The 25,671-nt window shown below is 40.3% G+C and overlaps 1 protein-coding gene across 1 annotated transcript in view; it reads right to left on the bottom strand.

Moving 5' to 3' along the window:
- VPS41 (VPS41 subunit of HOPS complex) overlaps positions 1-25,671 on the bottom strand; it is a 188,548-nt gene that overhangs the window by 53,179 nt on the left and 109,698 nt on the right. The window contains exons 8-10 of the mRNA XM_030871168.3: positions 21,188-21,307; positions 19,160-19,306; positions 13,733-13,799 (exon numbers count right to left, since the gene is read on the bottom strand). Of these exons, the coding sequence (XP_030727028.1) occupies positions 13,733-13,799; positions 19,160-19,306; positions 21,188-21,307 (334 nt within the window). The remainder of the gene's footprint in view (positions 1-13,732; positions 13,800-19,159; positions 19,307-21,187; positions 21,308-25,671) is intronic.

The raw sequence follows: 25,671 nt of genomic DNA on the forward strand, positions 1-25,671 counted from the left end.
GTGTCAGTTGTTACTTCTCCTTTTTCATTTCTAATTCTATTGATTTGAGTCTTATCCCTGATGAGTCTGGCTAATGGTTTATGAATTTTGTTTAACTTCTCAAAGAACCAACTTTTAGTTTTGTTGATCTTTGCTATCGTTTCCTTCATTTCTTTTTCATGTATTTCTGATCTGATCTTTATGATTTCTTTCCTTCTGCTAACTTTGGGGTTCTTTTGTTCTTCTTTCTCTAATTGCTTTAGGTGCAAGGTTAGGTTGTTTATTCGAGATGTTTCCTGTTTCTTAAGGTAGGACTGTATTGCTATAAACTTCCCTCTTAGAACTGCTTTTGCTGCATCCCATAGATTTTGGGTCATTGTGTCTACACTGTCATTTGTTTCTAGGTATTTTATGATTTCCTCCTTGATTTCTTCAGTGATCACTTCGTTATTAAGTAGTGTATTGTTTAGCCTCCATGTGTTTGTATTTTTTATAGATCCTCTCCTGTCATTGATATGACAAATCCACAGCCAACATCGTCCTCAAGGGTGAAAAACTGAAACCATTTCCACTAAGATCAGGAACAAGACAAGGTTGCCCACTCTCACCACTATTATTCAACATAGTTTTGGAAGTTTTAGCCACAGCAATCAGAGAAGAAAAAGAAATTTAAGGAATCCAAAAAGGAAAAGAAGAAGTAAAGCTGTCACTGTTTGCAGATGACATGATACTATACATAGAGAATCCCAAAGATGCTACCAGAAAACTACTAGAGCTAATCAATGAATTTCGTAAAGTTGAAGGATACAAAATTAATGCACAGAAATCTCTGGCATTCCTATACACTAATGATGAAAAATCTGAAAGTGAAATTAAGAAAACACTCCCATTTACCACTGCAACAAAAAGAATAAAATATCTAGAAATAAACTGACCTAAGGAGACAAAAGACCTGTATGCAGAAAATTTCAAGACACTGATGAAAGAAATTAAAGATGATACAAATAGATGGAGAGATATACCATGTTCTTGGATTAGAAGAATCAACATTGTGAAAATGACTCTACTACCCAAAGCAATCTACAGATTCAATGCAATCCCATCAAACTACCACTGGCATTTTTCACAGAACTAGAACAAAAAATTTCACAATTTGTATGGAAACACAAAAGACCCCGAATAGCCAAAGCAATCTTGAGAACGAAAAATGGAGCTGGAGGAATCAGGCTCCCTGACTTCAGACTATACTACAAAGCTACAGTAATGAAGACAGTATAGTACTGGCACAAAAACAGAAAGATAGATCAATGGAACAGGATAGAAAGCCCAGAGATAAACCCACGCACATATGGTCACCTTATCTTTGATAAAGGAGGCAAGAATATACAGTGGAGAAAAGACAGCCTCTTCAATAAGTGGTGCTGGGAAAACTGGACAGATACATGTAAAAGTATGAGATTAGAACACTCCCTAACACCATACACAAAAATAAGCTGAATATGGATGAAAGACCTATATGTAAGGCCAGAAACTATCAAACTCTTAGAGGAAAACATAGGCAGAACACTCTATGACATAAATGACAGCAAGATCCTTTTTGACCCACCTCCTAGAGAAATGGAAATAAAAACAAAAATAAACAAACAGGACCTAATGAAACTTCAAAGCTTTTGCACAGCAAAGGAAACCATAAACAAGACCAAAAGACAACCCTCAGAACGGGAGAAAGTATTTGCAAATGAAGCAACTGACAAAGGATTAATCTCCAAAATTTACAAGCAGCTCATGCAGCTCAATAACAAAAAAACAAACAACCCAATCCAAAAATGGGCAGAAGACCTAAATAGACATTTCTCCAAAGAAGATATACAGATTGCCAACAAACACATGAAAGAATGCTCAATATCATTAATCACTGGAGAAATGCAAATCAAAATTACAATGAGATATCATCTCACACCGGTCAGAATGGCCATCATCAAAAAATCTAGAAACAATAAATGCTGGAGAGGGTGTGGAGAAAAGGGAACCCTCTTGCACTGCTGGTGGAAATGTACAGCCACTATGGAGAACAGTATGGAGGTTCCTTAAAAAACTACAAATATAACTACCTTACGACCCAGCAATCCCACTAATGGGCACATACCCTGAGAAAACCATAATTCAAAAAGAGTCATGCACCAAAATGTTCATTGCAGCTCTATTTACAATAGCCAGGAGATGGAAGCAACCTAAGTGTCCATCATCAGATGAATGGATAAAGAAGATGTGGCATATATATACAATGGAATATTACTCAGCCATGAAAAGAAACGAAATTGAGTTATTTGTAGTGAGGTGGATGGACCTAGAGTCTGTCATACAGAGTGAAGTCAGTCAGAAAGAGAAAAACAAATAGCATATGCTAACACATGTATATGGAATGTATATGGAATGTAAGAAAAAAATGTATTCCATATACATGTGTTAGCATATGCTAACACATGTATATGGAACGTAAGAAGATCCTAGGGGTAAGACGGGAATAAAGACACAGACCAACTAGAGAATGGACTTGAGGATATGGGGAGGGGGAAGGGTAAGCTGTGACAAAGTGAGGGAGTGGCCTGGACATATATACACTACCAAATGTAAAATAGATAGCTAGTGGGAAGCAGTCGCAGAGCACAGGGAGATCAGCTGGGTGCTTTGTGCCCACCTAGAGGGTTGAGATAGGGAGGGTGGGAGACGCAAGAGGGAAGAGATATGGGAACGTGTCTATGTGTATAGCTGATTCACTTTGTCATAGAGCAGAAAGTAACACACCATTGTAAAGCAATTATACTCCAATAAAGATGTTAAAAATGAATAAAATAAAAGAATGAACAGGAAAGTATAAGGACTATTCTTAATGAACAGATAATAATGAACAGATTTAAAGAAAGAAACGCTGAACGGTAGTATTTATTCTTCTGGAACATACGTAAATTATGTAAAATTTTATGGACTGGCTTTATAAAATATCTTCAAGTAATTACTGCCTTTCTACTTCAAAATTTTAGTGGAACAATCAAAGCTTCAGTTTATTTTCTCTAAAATTCTATTTTTTTCCACATGACAATGATTTTTAATAACTAATGAAAAAATGTTTCCAAAGGAAAACCAGTTTGAATACAGGTGTTTTACAGGTCTCATACCATGGAAGCTCATCTTTCCATTATCTGGAAAAGATAAGTCATAAAGAAAAAGACAAATTGTGTTGGAAAGCACTAAAACAAAATAGAAAGCAAAAGCTGGGGGGCGGCAGGGGGCGGGGAGGAGAGAAAAATGCAGAATTACTAGAGGGAGCCACAACAGGCAGTAGCTATTCTTCAGGTCAAAGAGTTCTGAAAGTGAGTCAATGGCTCTGGGGCCCTGCAGGAAGCGCTCTGGGGTCCCTGGGATTGTGATGGAGGTAAGCAAAGATGCACATTACAGCTGCAACACAGCCTTCATCCTGATGGGGATGAAAGGCCTGCCGTGCTCTAGTTTATTTAGGAGAATGAAGCAGTCCTAGACGTACTAGAAGAAATAATTCAAGGAAAAAAGAAAGAGATTCTATGCAGAATAAGAGAAAAAGAGGAAGAAAGTTTCAGAGGGACTATTCACATAAAAATTTTATTCAAGGAAGTTCCTTGGATCCAGAAAGAGGACAATTGTGTACAAAGCTCTGATCTAGAAGAGAGGCTTGAGTTCTTGATCAGTGCTGTCCAACAGAATATTAACACAAGCCAAAAACATAACTTTAAAATTTTCTAGTAGCCATATTAAAGAGTAAAAAGAGGTGAAATTTAAAAGTATTTTATTTAATGCAACACATCTAAAATATGGTCATTGCAACATTTAACAACATAAAGGATTATTAATGAGATAATTTACTTTTTATTTTCATACTAAGTCTTTGGAATCCTAGATGCAGCACATCTCAGCCTACACCTGCCATATTTCAAGCACTTAACAGCTATAAGTGGCAAGTGGTTACCATATTGGACAGTGCAGGTCCAGATGCTCCCCAGTGTTTTTTGTCTTTAAAGTCCAGTAATTTTACTCAAGTATCTTGAAGATGTTCATCGTGGGTCATAATTTTCAGATACACAACTGTACTATTTTAATTTCTAGTTTCTAGTTTTGTTCATCTGTAGTTTCGGGAAATTTTTCTTGAATTACTGTTTTTGGTATTTATTCCATTCCCTTGTTTTGTTTTCCATGACTCTTATTTGTAGGCTGAATTATCTTTGCCTGTCTCAGTATTTATCATTTAATCATAAACCTTTTTTTCCCCTTATTTGTGATGAAAATTTTTTCGTCTTCTATTTCTCTTCTTTCAGTATTGTTTTTGTGTCTATTTGCTCCTGTGTTCCTTCCAGTTTAACCTTCATTTCTGAAATAATTTTTATTTATAAATATTTCCTGAGTTCAGTCACCTCATTTGAAATTTTTTTAGTTCTGATTTTTGTTGTTCTTTCATGCCTTCCATCATTTCTCTTTTTTTTTAATTTATTTTTGGCTGCATTGGGTCTTCATTGCTGCACGCGAGCTTTCTCTAGTTGCGGTGAGCAGGGGCTACTCTTCATTGCGGTGTGCAGGCTTCTCATTGCGGTGGCTTCTCTTGTTGTGAAGCACAGGATCTAGGCGCATGGGCTTCAGTAGTTGTGGCGCGTGGGCTCAGTAGTTGTGGCTCGCGGGCTCTAGCGTGCAGGCTCAGTAGTTGCGGTGCACGGGCTTAGTTGCTCCGTGGCATGTGGGATCTTCCCAGACCAGGGATTGAACCTGTGTCCCCTGCATTGGCAGGCGGATTCTTAACCACTGCACCACCAGGGAAGCCCCCATCCCTTCTTTAAACCACCTTGGAGCTTGTTCTGAAACAGTAAATTACAGTCATGATCTATTTTGTGGGTGTTTCTGTCTGGTGTGCTTTCATTGCCAAGGATGTTATTCTGCTCCTTATTCACTTTTTCTTAAACCTTAGTATGGGATTTGACCTCGGTACTTTTCTGCACTTGTTTCTAGGTGAAATCAGCCACTGATCTCTTGGGAGGAGGGAGGAACTGAGATAACTTCTAACCTCCAAGAGTTCCCTCATTCATAGTTTTCACATAGTTTTAAAAATCTGGTCCCTTGCTTTCTGAGATTTCCTGGCTCTGTCCCCTCCCCACTTTTATCTGGACCTTCTCTTTGTTTCTATCATGCCCATACTGCTCAGGATTTATTCTCCTGCGTGAGCCCGGCCCTGGCAGGAAACACTGGCCACTCAACTGTAAGAGTTCTCAGGGGCTGCTGGGCTGCCCGAGCCCCTCACCCTAACTGCAGCCCTGCACCCACCCCTCTCAGAGCAGCCTGGGTGTCTTCCAGAAAACACCTGCTGATTGTCTGGGAGATCTCCTGATCTCAAATGCATTAGAAGCCCCCTTGCTCCCTCTGCTTTCTCTCATACAGACACTGGGACCATAGCGGGTCCCATGGCTATTGGTGGATTTTGCCATTTGCTCGTATCTTGGGGTTCCTAGGGCTACCTTGCTGTAAGTGTTGTCTATGGGTTTTTGGTTGCGTGATCTAGTTGTTCCTGAGGACTCAGGAGGATGGAACAGTTATGTGGCCGCTACCACCATCTTCTCAGAATCCTCCAAGCACAAAATGTTAACATATCAGGGTTAGACACCAACTTGATATAACCCAGGGCTGGGATTACAGTCACAAATGCATAAATATTGTTGGGCCATCAACAGCATACATGCTCTAAGTTTCTGAATGATTGGCATGTGATTGAAATAAAAGTGAATAAGACAGAGCTTTCTTGTACCTTGGGTCTTACATCTCTGAGAGTTATCAACAACTTAATAAAGAATTACTGAGCACCAGTTAGGCAGAAGACACTCTTCCAGAAGCATCAAGAACACGAAGAGTTTGCCTCTGACTTAAAAGAGAGTGTGAGTCTAGAAGCTAAAGAAATAATTAAAATACCATGTGCTATGCAAGAATGGAAACAGGTGTAAAGCAACAAAGAATACAAAGCAGGAAAATTTATTCCCAGAGGGGTGGAGATGGGGGTGGAAACAGTGGCAATAACCATGACTAGATGTGCCTGTTAAGGGCGGGAAGGCTGGTTATACATGAGAGAGGAACATTTCACAAAATGTTCATTCAAAAAATTTTCATGGGTGGGCTTCCCTGGTGGCACGGTGGTTGAGAGTCCGCCTGCTGATGCAGGGGACACGGGTTCGTGCCCCGGTTCGGGAAGATCCCACATGCCGCGGAGCGGCTGGGCCCGTGAGCCATGGCCGCTTAGCCTGCGCGTCCGGAGCCTGTGCTCCGCAACGGGAGAGGCCACAACAGTGAGAGGCCTGCGTAACGCAAAAAATAAATAAATAAATAAATAAAAAATAAAAAAATTTTTCATGAAAAAAACATCATTAAAATAGATTTAAAAAACACTAATGTATATTAAATTGTAAGGAATAAAAGTCAAGATTTTATTTGGCTCTGTATAAAAAGACCATCTCCAAATAATTCATAACTAGGTTATCTCACTTAATATCATTGTATTCAGACCTGTAAGAGATGATATTTAACTCCATACTCTTCATTATTACTTGTACCTATGAAAGTATCATGAAATGTATTAACCTCTTCAGAATAATTCAGTAAATCCTTATTTATATCTTCCCCCATTCTCTTTCAATTGACTTTATGCAACACAATGTTTTCGTCTCCTGATTGTTAAAAGAAACCACTGTTTTTCTCTCTCACGAAATAGAATAGTAATATTAATCATAGCTTCTATTTAATGAACATTACTACACTGACAAGCAGGATGTTAAATATTTTACATACATCATCTTTTTCCACTATAATACCTTATATACAATTTAAAAGGGCCTTGAAGCTCAGTGATGTTAAATAACTTGACTAAGGTCCCTTAAGTAGAAGCCCAGCAAAAGTAGAATTTGAAAGCTTACTCTTCCTAGATGTGTCACACTAGAAAACATAAATCAGAACACAGAGGTGCTAAGGGCAAAATGGCACTACCTTGGCAGGAACAGAAGAAGTGAAGGGCTTGGCTACTTTCTGCCAGTTCTGCATGCAGCCAGGGTGCCCTGCCCTTCCCTTGAGTTTCCCATGCACTGCAGTACATAGAACTTGTGTTGCTTTTTTATTTGGGGCCTTGTTTTCCCTTTGCTGGTTGCAAAATGCCCGTTAGCTAAATGTGACCCAGAAGGATTTGGTATCTTCACTGGAGCTAAATAAAGTAATACCCTATAGATTTTAGTTTCTATGATTCTTAAAGAAGCAAACAAAGTTTGTCAAGCAATTTATAAATAAGAACAATTATCTTCCCTTGGTTTATATTCACATATGAAAAAGCACTGAGGTCCGTTTATGATAGTGCCCTATTCCCAAGAGAATCTGACCCTTTAATAACCAGATATTAGTATTTCTTAATCAACTAGATATAATGTCTATAAACTTTGAGAAATTTGGACACTCTGTCAGCATGACCGCTGAGCTAAGAAAATACATTTGGAACTCACATTTTGACATCCTTGGGACTGCTATGAAGCAGATGCATTGAAGTAAAAGTGACTTTACAATGCTTTATGTCAGCAAGTTAAGGAGAAGACCTAATATATGGCAGTGAAACAGAAGAGAACAGCCAATGGACAAAATAACACAAACATTCAAATCAGGAGCCAATATTACACGTAAATCAGAGCTATATAAGATGAGTTTAGCCTGCAATTTAATTCTATATCTTCTAACCGATATTCAGCATACACTGTGACAAAGCTAAGCGGATGTGATCATCTCAGATACTCAACTTCAGCACTCACGAAGCAGCACTGATAAAGAGTGACTCTGTGAGAAGCTGACCCCACACTGCTTAGACCACAGACAAGGGGATGGTCAAAGACCTCTGGGTCAAAAGGTTCAAAACGAAATAGTTATACTTTAAGCTGTAAATAGGCTATTAAAGAAAAAAAAAAAAGACAAGCCGACAAGTGTTGGTGAAGATGTGGAGAAGTTGGAACCCTATGCACTGCTGGTTGAAATGCAAATGTGCAGCCACCGTGCAAAAGAGGATGGAGTTTCCTCAAAAAAAAAACATTCAGATAGAACCACCATATGATCCAGCAACTCCCTTCTGGGTATTTATCCAAAAGAACTGAAACCAGGATCTTGAAGAGACACTAGCACTCCCATGTTCATTGCAGCACTGTTCACAACAGCCAAGATACAGAAATTACCTAAATGGCCACCGACACAGTAATGGATAAAGAAAATGTGGTATGTATTATATATGTAAAATGGAATACTATTTGGCCTCACAAAAAAATTCTGCAATATGCAACGATCTGGATGAACATTGAGGCCGTTATGCTCAGTGAAATGAGCCAGACACAGAAAGACAAACATTGTACCTAAAATAGTCAAATTCATAGAATCAAAGAGTAAAGGTGGTTGTAAAGGCTGGGGGGGAGGGGGAAAAAGAAAGTTGCTAATCAACGCGCACAAAGTGTACTGTACATACACTTAAAATTTTGTTAAGAGGGTAGATCTCATGTGAAGTGTCCTTACAATAAAATAAAATTAAAAAATAAACACATACACACATTCAGAGACCTAACCACCCCCCCCCCCCACAAAAAATCCAAAACTGCCTTGATACATCAACTAAACTTAAGCCAGACAATAAGAAAGGGCACACAAGAGGGCTGAAAGAATCACATCACCGTCTGGATTTGACTTCCTTTCCTTACAGACAGTTTTGATAGCCATCCAAGGCAACTAGGTTCTAGAGATTCCCTAAGCATTTGGAGGAGAAACGATGAAGAGCTGTCAGTCCCAGAATACAACAAGGGGAAACAAAATTTCTATTTTTCTAAATGAGATACTTCACTTGAACCAAAATACAAAAACAAATCTACTGCATGTCCATTTCATCTGGCTGTTTGTAGAACAGGGGAGCAGACATCCTCACTGCATATTTAAAGGGTCTTTGGAGAATTTCTGCCCCATGGTTGGTATCTGAGTGCCTGCGGCAAGCTGCTTTTCTTCTCATCAGTTACTCAGTTACACGTGAGGGCTTGGGGCTAGGCGGAGGGCACGCATGGACGAACGCATGGCACAGCAGTGAGGAGAAACAGCTTCGAAACTAGGCTTATCTGTGCTCAAACGCTGCCTTCTTCGCTTCCGAATGTCCGCATCTGGAGCAGGTTACTTGGTCCCTCTAAACCTCAGCCTCTTCACCTATAAAATGGGATGGCAGCCCTACCCACTGGGACCATTGTGAAGATTAAACAAAATTCTGTGTGTAATGTATTTAAGCATGTGGCTGGTGGTAGTTGTTATAAAATGAACAAGATATACTTCTTACTTCAGGTGCTTCCGATTTCTTACCGCTACTTATGGTAGAGAAAATTTATTAACTCCACTTCCAACAAGTATTTGAGTCTCCAGCACTGAGTGACAAATGGATAGAGGAACAGATGTGTAATAAAACAAGTATAATAAAATCTTAACTGTGGAATCAAGGAGGCGAGTAAATAGACCCAGTAAAATTCTTTAGTTTTTTGTATGTTTAATAATTTTCATTAAAAAATGTTGGGGAAAAAATTCAATGCAGAACAGAAGAATTAATAGATTAGAGAGAATCAAACTGAAGTCTAACAGAACAGAAAACCATACAGAGCTAGGTGTCCTTATGGACACCTTGAACTGCCCTGATTTCCACTGAGACTTAAGACATGGAGGTAAGCCTCGTCGTTCACATGCACGGGAGACCTGTCCCACTGCTGGAACCTGTGTGTCTGGGTCAGAATGCTAACAGGTGGATAGAGAGACTTAGACCTAAGAAAGGCATTCATTTCACAGCTCTCTTCCACCATGCAAAAAGGCCTTCAATTTCCAAGTCAATCAAGAGGCTGAAAATAGAACAATGTACTAAATAGAGCCACAGCATATAATAAACTAACACTACGGACTCCACTTAATTGAAGTGAAAAAGATGTCCCTTATTTTCTTCGCCTTCTTTTTCTTCCTGGCTTCTCTCTGTCATTTTATGTAGATTCCCATGTAGCTTTTCTCTTGATTATTATTATTTTTGAAATAGACTTCCATATGAAATCAAGACTAGGGAGTCAATCATTAATTCCTTGCACGTAAGTTATCTGCCCTTGGCAGTAGATGCCCCCAAAATGACACACCAGTATTGGCTTCATTTCCCAACAACATAGTATCAGCTCCCAACTACCATTCCATTAAGAACATGGACGACTTTGGTAAAAAGTGCCAGAGAGTTAGGGAGTCCTGTGACAGTAAGAGACCCAAGTTAAGTTAAATAAGTACAGCAGGCATGGACCACAACCTACTTTTAAAACTGTAATTTGGAAGAAGAAATGACATCCCCCAAACCTTGTGTAATCTTATGTCTTCATGGATTAGAGACTGGCCAGTAAGCTTCATCTTTATTATCATTATTAGCTTTCATTTACAAGAATATCTTAGCGAGAGGAATAACTTTTGCGTTGTTTTTGAGATTCGGATTTATAAGGAAGAGTTAAAAATACCTGGCTTCTGAGAAATGTAATGTACAGCCACAGACATTTCTCTCATCTCAATGTCATTTTCACCTCATTTACTAAAGAACAGTGGCTTACACTGTCATAAAGCAAACTGTAATCCAGACCTCCTAACATTTCTCTTTTCCTTTATTCTAGTCAAGGGCTCTTATCTAAACCACTTTGCCTCCTGCTGTGGCAATGGTTTATATTCTTAAAGGTTTGCTCTCAAGAGGGGAAAAAATGGTACTTAACCATTAACCATACTAGTAAAATGTCCCTAATGTGATACTGTTAGTACTCACACACGGTCTATTTCATGGAAATTGTAGTACAGACAAAACACACTTTAATAATGTGATCCCAGGGCTCTAGGGCCACCACTGGGCCGGCTGTTAGTAGTCATGGAGCTGAGATGGAAGTCTGCACGGTGATAATAACCACTGTGATTCAGTGAACACCTACTGTGTGCCAAGGACAGTGTTACAGACCTTAGAATCATGTCTAATTCTCCCAACTATCTGAGACAGTAGGTCTTATCTCCATTTTACTTTTTAAATTTTTTATTTTAAAAAAATTTTTTGGCCACACTGCATGGCGTGTGGGAACTTAGTTCCCCGACCCGGGATCGAACCCACACCCCCTGCGATGGAAGCACGGAGTCTGAACCACTGGATGGCCAGGGAAGTCCCTCACCTCCATTTTATAGGTGAGGAAAGTCTGGCTTAGGGAGGTAAAACAACCTTATCAATATCAGACAGGAATCTGGCAAACTGCCTGGCCTCCCTGCCTGGCTCTGCAGGGTTAGATTCTATCCATTTTAATGCCACAGCAGTAAGACCTTGGACAGGTTGTTTACCACCCTGAGCCTCAGTTTTCTTCATCTATAGAACAAGAAGCCTACTACTTGCCCTTCAAAGGGCTGCTGTGACAGTGAACTAAAGCAGGTAATACACATAGCACAATGGCCCGTACCTAGTAGGCAAGCAATAAACACCAACTAAGGAGAGAAGATGACATTGCTGCATTTTTATGCCTTCCTGGCAATTTCTACATCCTAAAGTTCCCAGAGTTCTTGCCTTTTTATTTTTTTTTTTAAAACTCATCTGTATTTAAAATATTCTAATACTTATCTCTCAGGACACTATGCATTGAGATGTTCAGGTTTTATTCTGGTAGGCAGGGGAGGGGCAGAAAACAGAGATAGTGAAATAATTATCTTTATCTTCTAGTTCTCAGTCTTATCTAGTTCCTCAGTATCATTATATTCTGTATTTACCTATTTTGTCCAGACCCTGAGAAATCCGAACTATGAATTTATGTATTTATCCTTCTAAGGCAAAACAAACAAAAGAACAGCAAAACTATTAAAACCCTACCATCAACTTCCGACTTCAAGTATAAAATATCCCAGATTTAAATGCTACAACCATATTTGCCTGGTGGGTACATCTTTCTCTGTTTATGAAAGTACAGTCATGGGACTTCCCTGGTGGCGCAGTGGTTAAGAATCCGCCTGCCAATGCAGGGGACACGGGTTCCAGCCCTGATCCAGGAAGATCCCACGTGCTGCAGAGCAACTAAGCCCGTGTGCCACAACTACTGAGTCCACGTACCACAACTACTTAAGCCCACGCACCTAGAGCCCGTGCTCCGCAACAAGAGAAGCCACCGCAATGAGAAGCCCGCGCACCACAATGAAGAGTAGCCCCCACTCGCCATAACTAGAGAAAGCCCACGTGCAGAAACGGAGACCCAATGCAGCCATAAATACAGATTAATTAAAAAAAAAAGTACAGTCATGTGCAAATGATTTATCTCAGCTTCATCCTGTTATAACAACCCATCAAATGTATATTCCCCATCCACCATGCAAATGGGTAAATAAACTTTTCAGCTGACATATAACATGGCACACCTTCTCCGCCACAAAACTGTCTCCTATTATTACTCAGCTCTAAATAATATAAGAAGAGCTTTTACTTTGTTTAACTGACAAAAGTCAGTCAATTCTCACCCTTTCTGTTTGAGTAAGTTTGGCACTAGCTCCTAAAACTAAGGTATAAAAGTAGTGGCATAGCCTCCTTGGCATACTTTTCCTGAACAGTTGTTTCCAGAGTCACTGATTCATTCAAACCAAAATTATTTAGCACCTGCTATGTGCCAGGTATGGTGCCAGGTCCCTGAGATACAAGCACTGAGCAAAAACAAGGAGCTTATAGTCTGGTGGAAGAGACAGAAATGCACTGAATAATCACACGATCACTGCAACTCAAACAAGGGCTAGAAAGGGAAATGCTACATGCCTATCATGGGGGGATTTGACCTGCTTAGGGAGGACCAGTGGGCCTTCCCACAAAAGCAACACTTGAGCTGAGGTATGATTAAAGATGATAAGGGGTCCATGAAGTAAAAAGAGGCAAGAAGAGCATTCTAGAGAGATGGGAAGCAGCAGCACGGGCAGATGGAAGAAGGCCAGTGTGACTGGAGCACAGAGACCAAGGAGACGCTTGTTATGAGCTGAAGCTAGAAAGGCAGGTGAGGGCCAACGCAGATCCCCACGGTCAAGTTAAGGAGTCTCAGCTTTATCCTAAGAGCAATGGGAAGGGACTGAAGGGTGGTGACACCAACTCATTTGTATTTTGACTGCAGCGCGGGGGACTAGAGTACAGTAACTCACAGTGGAAAGAGATGAACCAGTTAGGAGGCTGCTGGCTCACGATCCAGATAAGACTATGGCGGTTTGGACCAGACCAGTGATGAGGGAAATAAATATTTAGAAGGCACACGTTGACAATACCAAGTGTGAGTACTGTATTATGAGCTGTGCACGCATGCTTGGAATTTTGACCAACAACCTGTGAGACAGGTATTCTTTTCTGTATTTTATAGATGAAAATGACTGAGGCACGCAGAAACTTGTCCAAAGTCCAGGTGGTAAATAACAGAACCGGAACCCAAGCTCATGGTTATTCAACTTCAAAGCCAACTACAATATTATTGTGTAAAAATTAGAAATAGAGTTAGAATAAAGGGTCTCTACAGCCAAACTTCAAATCTTAGAAGTTTCTTGATCTATTTCATCAAGGTACCAACGATGAGCCCTGAAGAACACAGCCTTAGGACTCCCCTTCATAACACGGATTCTCTTCTGAAGGTTTACACCACAGAAGGCATACCTATTTCAACGTATCGGCTCGGCAAGTCCCTCATTTCACTGGCATGCCGTTCCTTCACCGAGCATATCTAGAAAAGAAATTCACAGGTTATTTTATTCATCTGATAGAAAACTCTTCATCACGTGTCATTCACTATATGGTACTTTTGCTAAATTAGCCGTGTAGCACTCAAGATGGAATGCACACAACCTACCCTGTGACTTAAGTGATGGAAATTAACTTCAATGACATATAGCAACCATTACTTATATTCTCTGACACTATTCTTCAATAAAGTTTTATCCGAGGACAAAGAAAGGAAGGAAACTAATATAGTTTTAATATGGTTTCAATGACCCATTCTCTGCAACTCTACTCACAGATTCCTTCTATCTATCTCTAACAGAAGCACCCACAGTAGGTCATGTGTTTCTGATCACATATTAGTAACATTTCACTGTTGCTAAATAATACTTTGCAAAAGCGTCACATGCTCTTCTTCTTCTCTTGAGCATATTAAAATCAATGTATTATATAATTTAAATCAGGGGTGGCAAACAACAGCCCGGCCCCTGGTCTGCTTTTTTTATGGCCTGGAAGCTAAAAAGAGTTTTTGTATTTTTGAAGCCTTGAAAAAGTGAAAAGGAGGGAGGGAGGAAGAGAGAGAAGGAAAAACAGAAATAAAAGGAAAAATACTCAGCAGAAACAGTATGTATCATGCAAAGTTTAAAATATTTACTACCAGCCCTTTACAGAAAAGTTTGCCAACTCCTATTTTCAATTGTATGTATACAGTTTGGATAGAGATTTTATATATTTATTTTTGTATATATCTCACTTACACACAACCCTTAACACATATGTGTGTTAACAGTGGATGCTTTAGGGTGGTAAGATTAGAGATACTTTATATTTTCTTTGCTATATTTTCTAACGGAAATGTATTCTATTTTGTAATAAGAAATGAGAAAAAATCACGTTATTCACGTTAAGTTCAGCCATCCAGGTTAAGACTGGGCCTCAAACGTCCATCAACAGATGAATGGATAAAGATGATGTGGTACATATATACCATGGACTATTGCTCAGCCATAAAAAGAACAAAATAATGCCATTTGCAGCAACATGGATGGACTCAGAGATTATCATACTTGTGGTTGCCAAGGGGAAGGGGGCTGAGGGAGGGAAGGATTGGTAGTTTGGGATTAGTAGATGCATTCTATTACATATAGAATGAATAAACAACAAGGTCCTATTGTATAGCACAGGGAACTCAATTCAATAACCTGTGATAAATCATAATGGAAAAGAATATGAAATAAATCATAATGGAAAAGAATATATATATGTATATATATTTGTATAATCGAATCATTTTGCTGTACACCAGAAATTAACACAACATTGTAAATCACCTATACTTCAATAAAAAAAAAAAAAAGCTGAACCTCAAGTTAAGTACTGATGTTATACAACTTTCATCAGGGACTAGGTTTTTTTCCTTTTTCTTTTAGGCAGCATTTATTGTGTTAATTTATAGCTGCAACCCTAAGTATAGCTACCATATGAAAAATTCTAAAATACAGAAAACCCAAAGGGAAAAAACCAAATTATTATCTGTGGTCCCACAACAAAGTGAACACTATTAGCAATCCACACTTTTGGGGAAGCTACTTTTCTCAACCTAAAATTACTACAATTAATTTAATGTATTATTTAAATATCCTTACATAATTCTTTAATGTCTTTATAGCATTTCATTACAGGGATATACTGTAATTTATTTATTCAATCCTATTTTAGACATTAGTTTTTTCTTCTATCTATCTCTGATGCAAGCAATAGTGCAATCAACATACTCGTGTATAAAACTGTTGGACTTTTGTTTCTTTAGGATAAATTCCTAGAAGTAGAATTGATAGATCAATGTACATTTTTTTAAGGTTTGGTTTGGCTAATATCCATGTCCAAATCGCTGTCCAGGAACACGGCAACTACCTGACAGTACAGTCATCCCTTGGTATCTGCAGGACCCTGGAGGATACCAAGATCTGAAGATGCTCAAGTCCATTATAGGAAATGGCATAGTATTTGCATATAACCTACAAACATCCTCCTATATGCGTTCAATCATTTCTAGATTACTTATAATACCTAATACAATGTAAATGTTAATAAATAGTTACTGGTTTCCAGCAGATTAAAGTTTTGCGTTTTGGAACTTTCTGGATTTTTTCCCCCCAAATATTTTCAATCCGAGGTTGGTCGAATCCACTGATGCAGAACCCACAGACACAGAGGGCCACAGTACTCTCTTCCTCTGACACGGGACTTGAACCCAGTGCTGTGGAGGTACAGGCATTTACTGAGAAGTGACAGGCTATTTTCTCCTTTGATTGGTTTCTGTCCTTTGTTTCTTGTCCATCTCAGACAATTTCCCACTTTCTGTCATTTGTTTCCTGTCCATCTCAGACAATTTCCTGTCCGCTCTCCAATTTTCCTTCTCTTCGTATAAGTTATCCACTCTTCTATCCACACTTACTAGGGAAACTACTAAATTGTCTAATAGGCACGCTCCACATGCCAACTGAACAACTGCTTTATTTAATGTGTTGATAAAAGTACACATGGAGCAGTGTTCCACGTGGTTTGAAGTGTAACAATAATATATATATATATATATATATATGAAATAGAAATATTAATTAGCACTTTTTAGCAACTACGGGGCACCTGTCCTGAGCTGAGGGCTTTGTAAAGCAGATAGAGCTCTGTTCTTAGGCAGATTATGGTGCAGTGGGGGAGACAAACAACTAAATAAGGCATTTACTGAAGTGTGATGGAGAAGTACAGAAATACAGAGCAGGGGGCATCTACTAGCAGGGATGGAAGACTTCCTGGAAGAAGCGCCATGTAAGTTGAAGCAGGAGATACAGGACAGGTGCCAAAGGGCAACTTGACAGCTTGGGGCCCTCAACGGGAAGGTAATCAGACAGAAGCAGAGAGGATAGGGGAAGGAGGGGCTAGACAGGAACACAGGGGGCAGATCATCATGAAAGAGGAAGATGTCATCCTATGAGCAATGAGCATCCTGGAGGGGTTTAACCAGGAGACTGACATCACCTGATCTGCACTCTGAAAAGATCATCCTGGCTGCACTGTTTAGGGCAGAATTAAGGGGGGCGAAACTAGAGTCAGGGGACCCGACAGGGGGATGGTGGGAAGTGGAGAGATCTGAGAGAGAGTGACAGAACTTGAGGACTGCCCGGGCGTCTTCCAATCCTCAGACACCCCTGGAAGGTGATACTACCAGCCCTAATGTAGACACGAGAACACAGAGGCTCTGAGAGCTGCCCAGGACCTCAAGGCTGAAGCTGGGACTCACGCCAAAGCCTGATGGTGTCTCTGGCCATCCTACAGCCCCTCTGAAGACAAGGACACATGACACCACTGGCAGCTGGGCCATGGCCTATACTATCCCCTAGGTGCTGTGGTCAGAGCTCTGTCCCAGAGAGCCCTTACGCGATCTTCTCCATCACAACACACACCCCTCCCTCCCTCTGTCCCTATCCCTTCTGTCATCTTCTATCCATCTTCTCCACACCTGCTCCATCCACTCCGGCAATAATGCCTTCCTTTATGTACCACAGAGACTCACCAATCTCACTCCAGTCTCAAGGATCTGCCCCTCCTGCTTCCTCGGCTCACACCCCTCCCCAGCAGCTGCATGGGGTACTAACCCTAAGATTTAAGTTCAAGGTGTCAGCAGGGCCACGCTCCCTCCAGAGGCTCTAGGGAAGAATCTGTTCCTCGCCTCGTCTAGCTTCTGGTGGCTTCCAGCATTCCTTGGCTGCCTCACTCCAATCCCTGCATCCACGGTCACACTGCCTTCTCCTCTTCTGGGGTAGCACTCCCTCTTAGAGGGCCCACCCAGATAATGCAGGGTAAACTCAAGATGCTTCATTAGTCACATGTTTTGCCCGACTCTCTTGCCGCATAAAGAAACATTTATAGGTGGTGGGAATTAGGACCTGCTGTCTTTGGGGACCATTATTCAGCCTAACAGAGGAAGCATTTCTGGTAACAGTCAGCAAACTTCTCACACGTCCCAATAGACTAATTTCCCTTATCTTTCACCGAAAGAAAAGCAAATCACAACAGAGGAAAAAGCCACTTGGTCCATCTAAGAAACTTAAAAAATATCAAGAACATTACTTTATTGGATCAGTAACCACACGCATGGGAATAGGGAGACTGGGAATCACTTTTTTATCATAGACTTTGGGGGTACAACCTCCTTCCTGTTACCTTAAATGTGAATCATGTTGTGTTCATTTAACACATGGAAATAATGACCACATGTTCAATTAAGAAAGAAAGAGAACCTGAATCATATCAATGAGACTTTACCTCAGATTAACAACACTTATTTTGGTGACAACATTAATAATTTTTATGCTTTTCTTTCCACTGAAGAATTTTAAATAGCCAGGTCTCTTTCATGACTTTTCTGGAATTTTATGGCATAACAATGACACTGATAGTTATCAAGTACAATACTCCAGATCCTATGCTAAGCTCTTCATTTAATCGTCTCCGAAACATGTGATGTGAGAACAATTAACACGCCCATTTTACAGATTAGGAGAGTAAGACTCAGAGAGGGTCACGCAAGAAGTTAAGTGGAAAAGTTGGAATGGATCCCGGGTCTGTGTGACTCTTCAGAGCCGAGCTCTTCCATTAGACTATGGCTGGGATACTTTCTCACAGCGTCTTTAACTCAGCTAAGTTTTAGTTTACGTTGTTTAGATTAAGGTATATATTTTTAAAGGGAAGAAAACAACTTTTGGCTCTGAAACATCTAATACGAGAAAAACAACTAGGCGTGAAATAAAGGTGAATGGATTTGGGGCCTCCTATTGCAGAATAGCTTCATTCACCCAGGCACATAATAGGCAGATAATATACGTGACAAAATAGCCCCAAATCTTATCATCCGTAATAAGCCTGGGTCTTCACTCCACCAAACTACTAGCGAGCAAGTAGGACAATTTCATCTCAACCTTCTTTTTTCCACCATCGGTCCTAGTGAAGAAGCTCAGAATCAAAGCTACGGGAAATGAAAAGAACAATAACAAAAGGGACCCAGGTGAACCAACAACACCTAACACATGCTTTACATAGAGCTAAGGCCAATCGGGTTATGGGAAATTTAAAAAGGATCAAAAAGGCAGCACCATTCTGAACATGGAGAAGTTCAGGAGAAAGGATAGATCTGAAAATCTATGCATATGGAAGAATTCAAGCATGAAATGATTATCACATGACAATAATACGCAGGTGAAAATATTCTGGTTCCGAGAAGCCATTCAAAGACTCGGTCTCCTGTGGACCACCTTCGTTAGCTCTGTAACAACACAGATGTACGAGAAATACAAGCAAAACTACCTTGACAGAGGGGCCCCAGCCAATGATCAGTGTCACACTGTCCTTCCAGCAGAGGCTACAGGGATACATATCGGGGCGAAGACTTATATCATCCCGGGGCACATTGGTGATTCTTTGCTTTGAGGTGATGTCAAAAATCTTCACACCCTGGAAAATAAAATAGCATTAAGCATCCTCTCCTTGGGAGAAGGAAGGTAAAAGAAAATTTATTAATGGCCACTGCTGACCATCAGGGATAACCAGCACAGCAAAGTATCGACAGTGTTTTTTAGGTGCTGCTGGGAGCCGCAGAAACGTTCCTACTCCACAAGAATCCTGTGAAAACCCAAAACAAAAGAAAACCTCTGTCCTTCTTTCTAGGCAAACTAGATTTTATGAGTGGATGGCACAGGCCACTCAAATCCAACACAAGTGGGAAATGTACAGATATCAACAACTGCATTTCCAAAAAGACAGAAAGTCACATCTCTGATTGTATCGTTCCACCACAAATACGGGCTTTGCTTTTCAGAAAAGCTTTGAATCTGCAAAACCACTAAATAAAGAAAAACACGCCTGACATTTTAAAGTACTCAAATGAAAACATCAAGCAAGCAGCTAAATGAAAATAGACCAAGAGGCCACATGTCTGTTGACCTTGACTGTGACCCAGGAGAAGTAAGAAAAGTCCTGACTGGCACGGTAGATTCTGGGAGGTTTCTACCATTCAAAATGGAATAGCAGGGGACTTCCCCCGTGGTCCAGTGGTTAGGACTCTGCGCTTTCAGCACGGAGGGCATGGGTTCGATCCCTGGTTGGGGAACTGGGATCCCGCATGCCATGTGATGAGGCCAAAAAGGAAAAGCACTGATTTGCTAAATTATACCTCAAAATTCCAAAAGCTATGCCAGATGTCCAAAAGGTAATTTTTAAACTTTCTACTCGCCCTACTGATATTGAGTAAACTTGAGATAAGTGAAGTACCAAAAATTAGGATCCCCTTTTTCAAAGGCAGGCCTATTTTGGGTCTGTGATTATACTGAGAGTAAAAGAAAAACCAGCAATATCCTGCCCTTGTTTCATAGCAACTGGCATTTGCCCTCGGCTAATAGGCAAATGGTATTTTCAAGACCACATTTCCAATGCAGCCCTTTCATTATTAAGATGCCTTTTCATTTTCTTGGCTATTCTCCATGCCTCAGGTTTCTTCCTCTAAGATAGAGTCCAGAATATGTTGGAAATTACTCTCCCATGAACACCAAAAGCAATGTAATTTCTTTACCCTCCGGGTATGATATCAATCGCTCCATGTACCTTTTAGAAATGTCAGTGGCAGGACATGAAAGCAACCTAAGTGTCCATCGACAGATGAATGGATAAAGAAGATGTGGCACATATATACAACGGAATGTTACTCAGCCATAAAAAGAAATGAAATTAAATTATTTGTAGTGATGTGGATGGACCTAGAGACTGTCATACAGAGTGAAGTAAGTCAGAAAGAGAAAGACAAATACCGTATGCCAACACATATATATGGAATCTAAAAAAAAAACAGTTCTGAAGAACCTAGGGGCAGGACAGGAGTGAAGACACAGACGTAGAGAATGGACTTGAGGACACGGGGAGGGGGGAAGGGTAAGCTGGGACGAAGTGAGAGAGTGGTATGGACATATATACACTACCAAACGTAAAATAGATAGCTAGTGGGAAGCAGCCACATAGCACAGGGAGATCAGCTAGGTGCTTTGTGACCACCTAGAGGGATGGGATAGGGAGGGTGGGAGGGAGACACAAGAGGGAAGAGATATGGGGATATATGTATATGTATAGTGATTCACTTTGTTATAAAGCAGAAACTAACACACCACTGTAAAGCAATTATGCTCCAATAAAGATGTTGAAAAAAGAAAGAGGGAGGAGATACGGGGATATAAAAAAACCCAGAGAAATGGCGGTGGCAGGAGCGCCATCCCTGCCCTTTGTCGCAGGGCTCTCGGTCCGGCTGTCCTTCTAGCTCTGAACCAGCGTTAGGGACACTGCTTGTACCATATTATTGGCCCAGGCAATCAGATGGCCCCTCCACTTCACACTCCGTATGTTCCCTTCTCCTTCGTGCAGAACTGAAGACTTCCATCTGCTCATCCAAGACCGTTCAAACAGCAGCAACTAGGGGCAAATATCATGAAAACAGAATTTTAGAAACCAAGAGTCATATATCAAATTCCTTACTATTTTTTCTTGTCCATTCACCGAGTAACAAACTATCCTCAGCCCTTTAAATGTAGGTTTCTAGTGATGCATGATTTGCATTTTGGAAAGCATTCCCAGTCTATCTTTTACCCTATCGAGGACACTGAAATGTGTTTGAGTGTTGAGGTTACTACACAGTCCAGCCACAAGATGGCACCAAAACACCAAAATTCAGGGAAAATAATGTACACTAGTAGAAAGATTTTTATCACAGAAAGTTCTTCAAATAGTAGACCATGAATTAATTTATTTAGTAAACTGAGAAATCAAAACCTGATAATGTTTTCCCTGAAAATAAAATATTAGCCACAGATGAAACTGCAATGATTAGAAGAGGTCTTTCACTTAACCCTAGAAAAATAATTTAACGATGACTTTTGAGCAGTAATTCATGTCATAACATAAGAGAAATTTGCTTTAGGATTAAACTTCTACAAAAACTTCAGAGTAGCTAGGGTCTTTACTTTAATCAAAACTTCTACATAAATATGTAGTTCTAGAATTCACGCATTATTAAGGATACAATAAAAATTTTTTTCTTGATATATCCAATTTAAATCCTGTAAAAAAAAAAAGGTCTTTATACAATATGTCATTTAATACATACAAGGTATAATTTATACATTGTGTAACTTACACTATATAACTTTAGACATGTAATCCTGAAATATACAGTTAACCTGTTAAAAGCAATTGCTGATGAGAGATTCCATAACAGAATTTTTAAAATTCCTATCATAAGTGTCAATTTCAGTTTACCTTAGTATACCCCACCCCCAAAATAGGGGAAAAAATAGGGAACAGTGGAGAGTAAATTCACAGTATTTATATTTCTTACATGTCTTTCTCAATGGTTAGGCTCCTAGAGCCAGAAGCGGCAGAAAGAAAGGAAAGAAAAAAAAAAACCTAAAATTAAATAAGTGTCCACCGTCACTAATAAGCCGAGTTTAGTCAAGTGAAAATGCCAGAAATGTATAAAGTTCTCTATCACCCATGCAAGAGCAAGGAGGCCTCACAACAGCCACAGGGGAGACTGGAGACGGGGCTTCTACCGAGCACAGGTGCTCCCATCGGATAAACACAGGACAGAGCTCCTCTACATACGCGCAGCAACTTTCTAACCCATCTCATCCTCCCCCCGCCCAGGTTCCAAGAAATCACCACCACCAAGCCTCCAGCTGGTGACACTTAGGTATGGCCTCTACCTGTGATTCAGCCTCTCCCTTGGCCATGACGCAGAGAACAGAGCCAAGGCGCCCACGGAGTGTGCGCAGCGTTTTGTGACGGGACAGCTCTGAAACTTGGGATCAGAGGTGAAAGCCTGAGAATACAACTCCTGCCACGTATAAGATCACAGTTCACTAAAGACAGGTAGCTCAAGACAACTGTATTCAACATGAGGAATTGGTAAGGTCACAATGTCTGTCTTCCCTCTGTGGCCTGGGTCAGGGGGAGGGGATTGTAAGAAGTGGGCGGGGCCCGGGAATGCTCCACAAGCACCTGTTGGAAGGGAGGATAGGCTGGATGGCCAGGGGAAGATGCCCCGTGGCATCAAATTCCCCTCCCTCACCAATCCCCACCTAGAAATGGCCAAATGTAGTATTAAAAGGGGCATAATCTGTACCTGGGTGAACAAAATTAAATATGCCCTCAATTTTAAATTAGAAATTCTGTAAAACATGATAGAAAGAAGATTCCAGTGAAGGCTGTGGTCCAACTCATTACAAGAAAGAGCCCACCTCGGTCAAGTATATAGCAGAATGACACTCAGTGCAGTGGCGGCTGGAGGTGAGGGGAGTCACAGGGGAAATCTCAGGCAGGGACACAGGGGCCTTGATCAGCACTGGCAGAGTCACACCTGAATAGCCACTCCTGCTGTTGCCTGGAGACACAGCTTGGAAGAAAAAAGCAGGCAGGCTGGCACAGGAGGGCAGTCGTGCCAGTTACGTGAGGTGGGCAGTGCCTGTAGAAAGTTACCTTAATAAATACAGAAAGCAAGCTTTAACAAAAATCCAGCACTTCCCTGCTGCACCACTGATTACATTCTTTGGTAGCTGTTTTCCCAACAGACACTGTGTTCCAATTCAGCAAAAATGAAAACATAAAACTTCCTTCTCCCACCACTGTCCAGAGTAAAAGATGTGGAAACGTTCTCACAAAATCTACAGGCAACTTCACAGCCACTTCTAGTAAATATGAGCTAACAAGAAGAAAACCAGCAATTTGGAGAAATACACTATTTGAAAACAATAAAACTTGTCTAGGGAATAAGAAAAAATCTCCCACTCCTGACACATGACTAAGACATTCCGTAAAGCAGAGAAGAACTTCACAAATAATTCTCCTTATTCTCAGGTGACAAGAAAATTAAGCAAGAAATTAATAACAAAGGATAAGAAGAGCAAAACAGAAAAAAAACTGAAACAAAAAAATACTCTCTCTCCTTGGGTAAAAGAGGAAATCGGGGCTTCCCTGGGGGCGCAGTGGTTGAGAGTCTGCCTGCCAGTGCAGGGGACATGGGTTCGAGCCCTGGTCTGGGAGGATCCTACATGCCGTGGAGCAACTAGGCCCGTGAGCCACAACTACTGAGCCTGCGCGTCTGGAGCCTGTGCTCCGCAACAAGAGAGGCCGCGACAGTGAGAGGCCCGCGCACCACGATGAAGAGTGGTCCCCGCTCGCCGCAACTAGAGAAAGCCCTCACACAGAAACGAAGACCCAACACAGCCAAAAAAATAAATAAATAAAAAGAGGAAATCGAACTGCAACCAGAGCACTTGGAAAATGAAAATACAAATAGCACAGACCTAAACTTTAGGGGATGCAATCAAAGTTGTAAACAAGGGAAAGTCCACAGCTCTCAAAGTTAATAATGAACAAAAACAGATGGGTGCGTACTAGCTACACAGCAAAAACAAAATACTTTATCGAGGGAGAGAGAAGGAGAACTAAATAAATGGAAAGATATTACGTTCCTGGATGATAAGACTCAAAGTTCTCACTGAAGAGCTTAAGTCTTACGAACTTAACCTACGATTTTAATGCAAACCCAAAGAAAATCCCAAAGGAACTTTTTCTAGAGCTTCCAAAATGCTATGAATTTATTTGAAAATATGTGAGAATAACAAGAATTTTTTTTTAAATTAAGCAATTTGGGGGTGGGCCTGTGGATGTGCCCTGCCAGACAGTAAAACATTATACGAAATTAACACCCCAAACAGTATAGCAGTGGTCTCAGAATTGACAGGTGAAGGAAAAAGGAAAGGAAAAAACTGACAAAGATGAACCAAAATGATAAGGTCAGACACTGGGGCAAGGGACATGGCTGTCTGTGTGTGTACGTGTGTGTGTATGTAGGACCCACAATCTTTCTGAAGGATCCTTTAGCATTATGGGCTCAAAGCTTTAAAAAATGTCCCCAAGAAGTCCTAGCCTACAAATTTATGCTAACAAGTGATCGGATAAGTGAGCAAAGAGTTATGTAAAGTTATTTATAATGGCCAGAAATAGACTGAGTAAAATGTAGTAGAGCTACACAGCTGAAGAGTATACAATCATTTCTAAATGATTTTATATATGGACTCTTATTAACAGAAAAAGAGGTTCAGGGCATAGTAAATAAAAAAGCAGATTGCAAAACAGGATTAAATATGATGACTTTTAAATAAAATATGAATGTGTATCCATATATTAAAATCTGAAAGACACATTACAAAGTAATCATAATTAATTCCAGAAAGAGGTAACAGGCGATTTTATATTATTTCTATTTTATAATTATTCCGCATGGCACATGTGAATTATTTTTTATAATGTTAATAGGCGGATGAAAATCCCTTCTCTAATTTGTACAGTCAGGATAATTTAGGGGAATATTTGAAACAAAACAATATCAAAAAGTTCACTGGAACTTGAAGGAATGGTTGCAGCATCCTGACTATGTGTTAGAATTAATTCACATAAACTGTACTTATTTTTTAAATAAAACATTTAACTTGTAGAAAATTGTTAATAAAGTCCTGTTGTAATTCAAATCAAACTCACTCCACTCTATCCTTTCTGCTGTGGTCAGTGTGCTTTCAGTTATAGGATGAAGCTGAGGCCACCAGCCTCCTTTGTCTCCTGCTCTAGCTCCAAGGGAAGCTTCCAGCAGAGGGCAGGAAGAAAAGGAGAGAATGCTGAATTCAGTCTGAGTTTTCAGAGTTCTATTACAATAAACCTTGTGTAACCTGCTCTGACACAAATCAAAGGAGCTTCTCCCTTATTTTTATAATTCGGACAGC

This window comes from Globicephala melas, chromosome 9, assembly GCF_963455315.2.
Source record: "Globicephala melas chromosome 9, mGloMel1.2, whole genome shotgun sequence".
In the NCBI taxonomy this organism is placed as follows: domain Eukaryota; kingdom Metazoa; phylum Chordata; class Mammalia; order Artiodactyla; family Delphinidae; genus Globicephala; species Globicephala melas.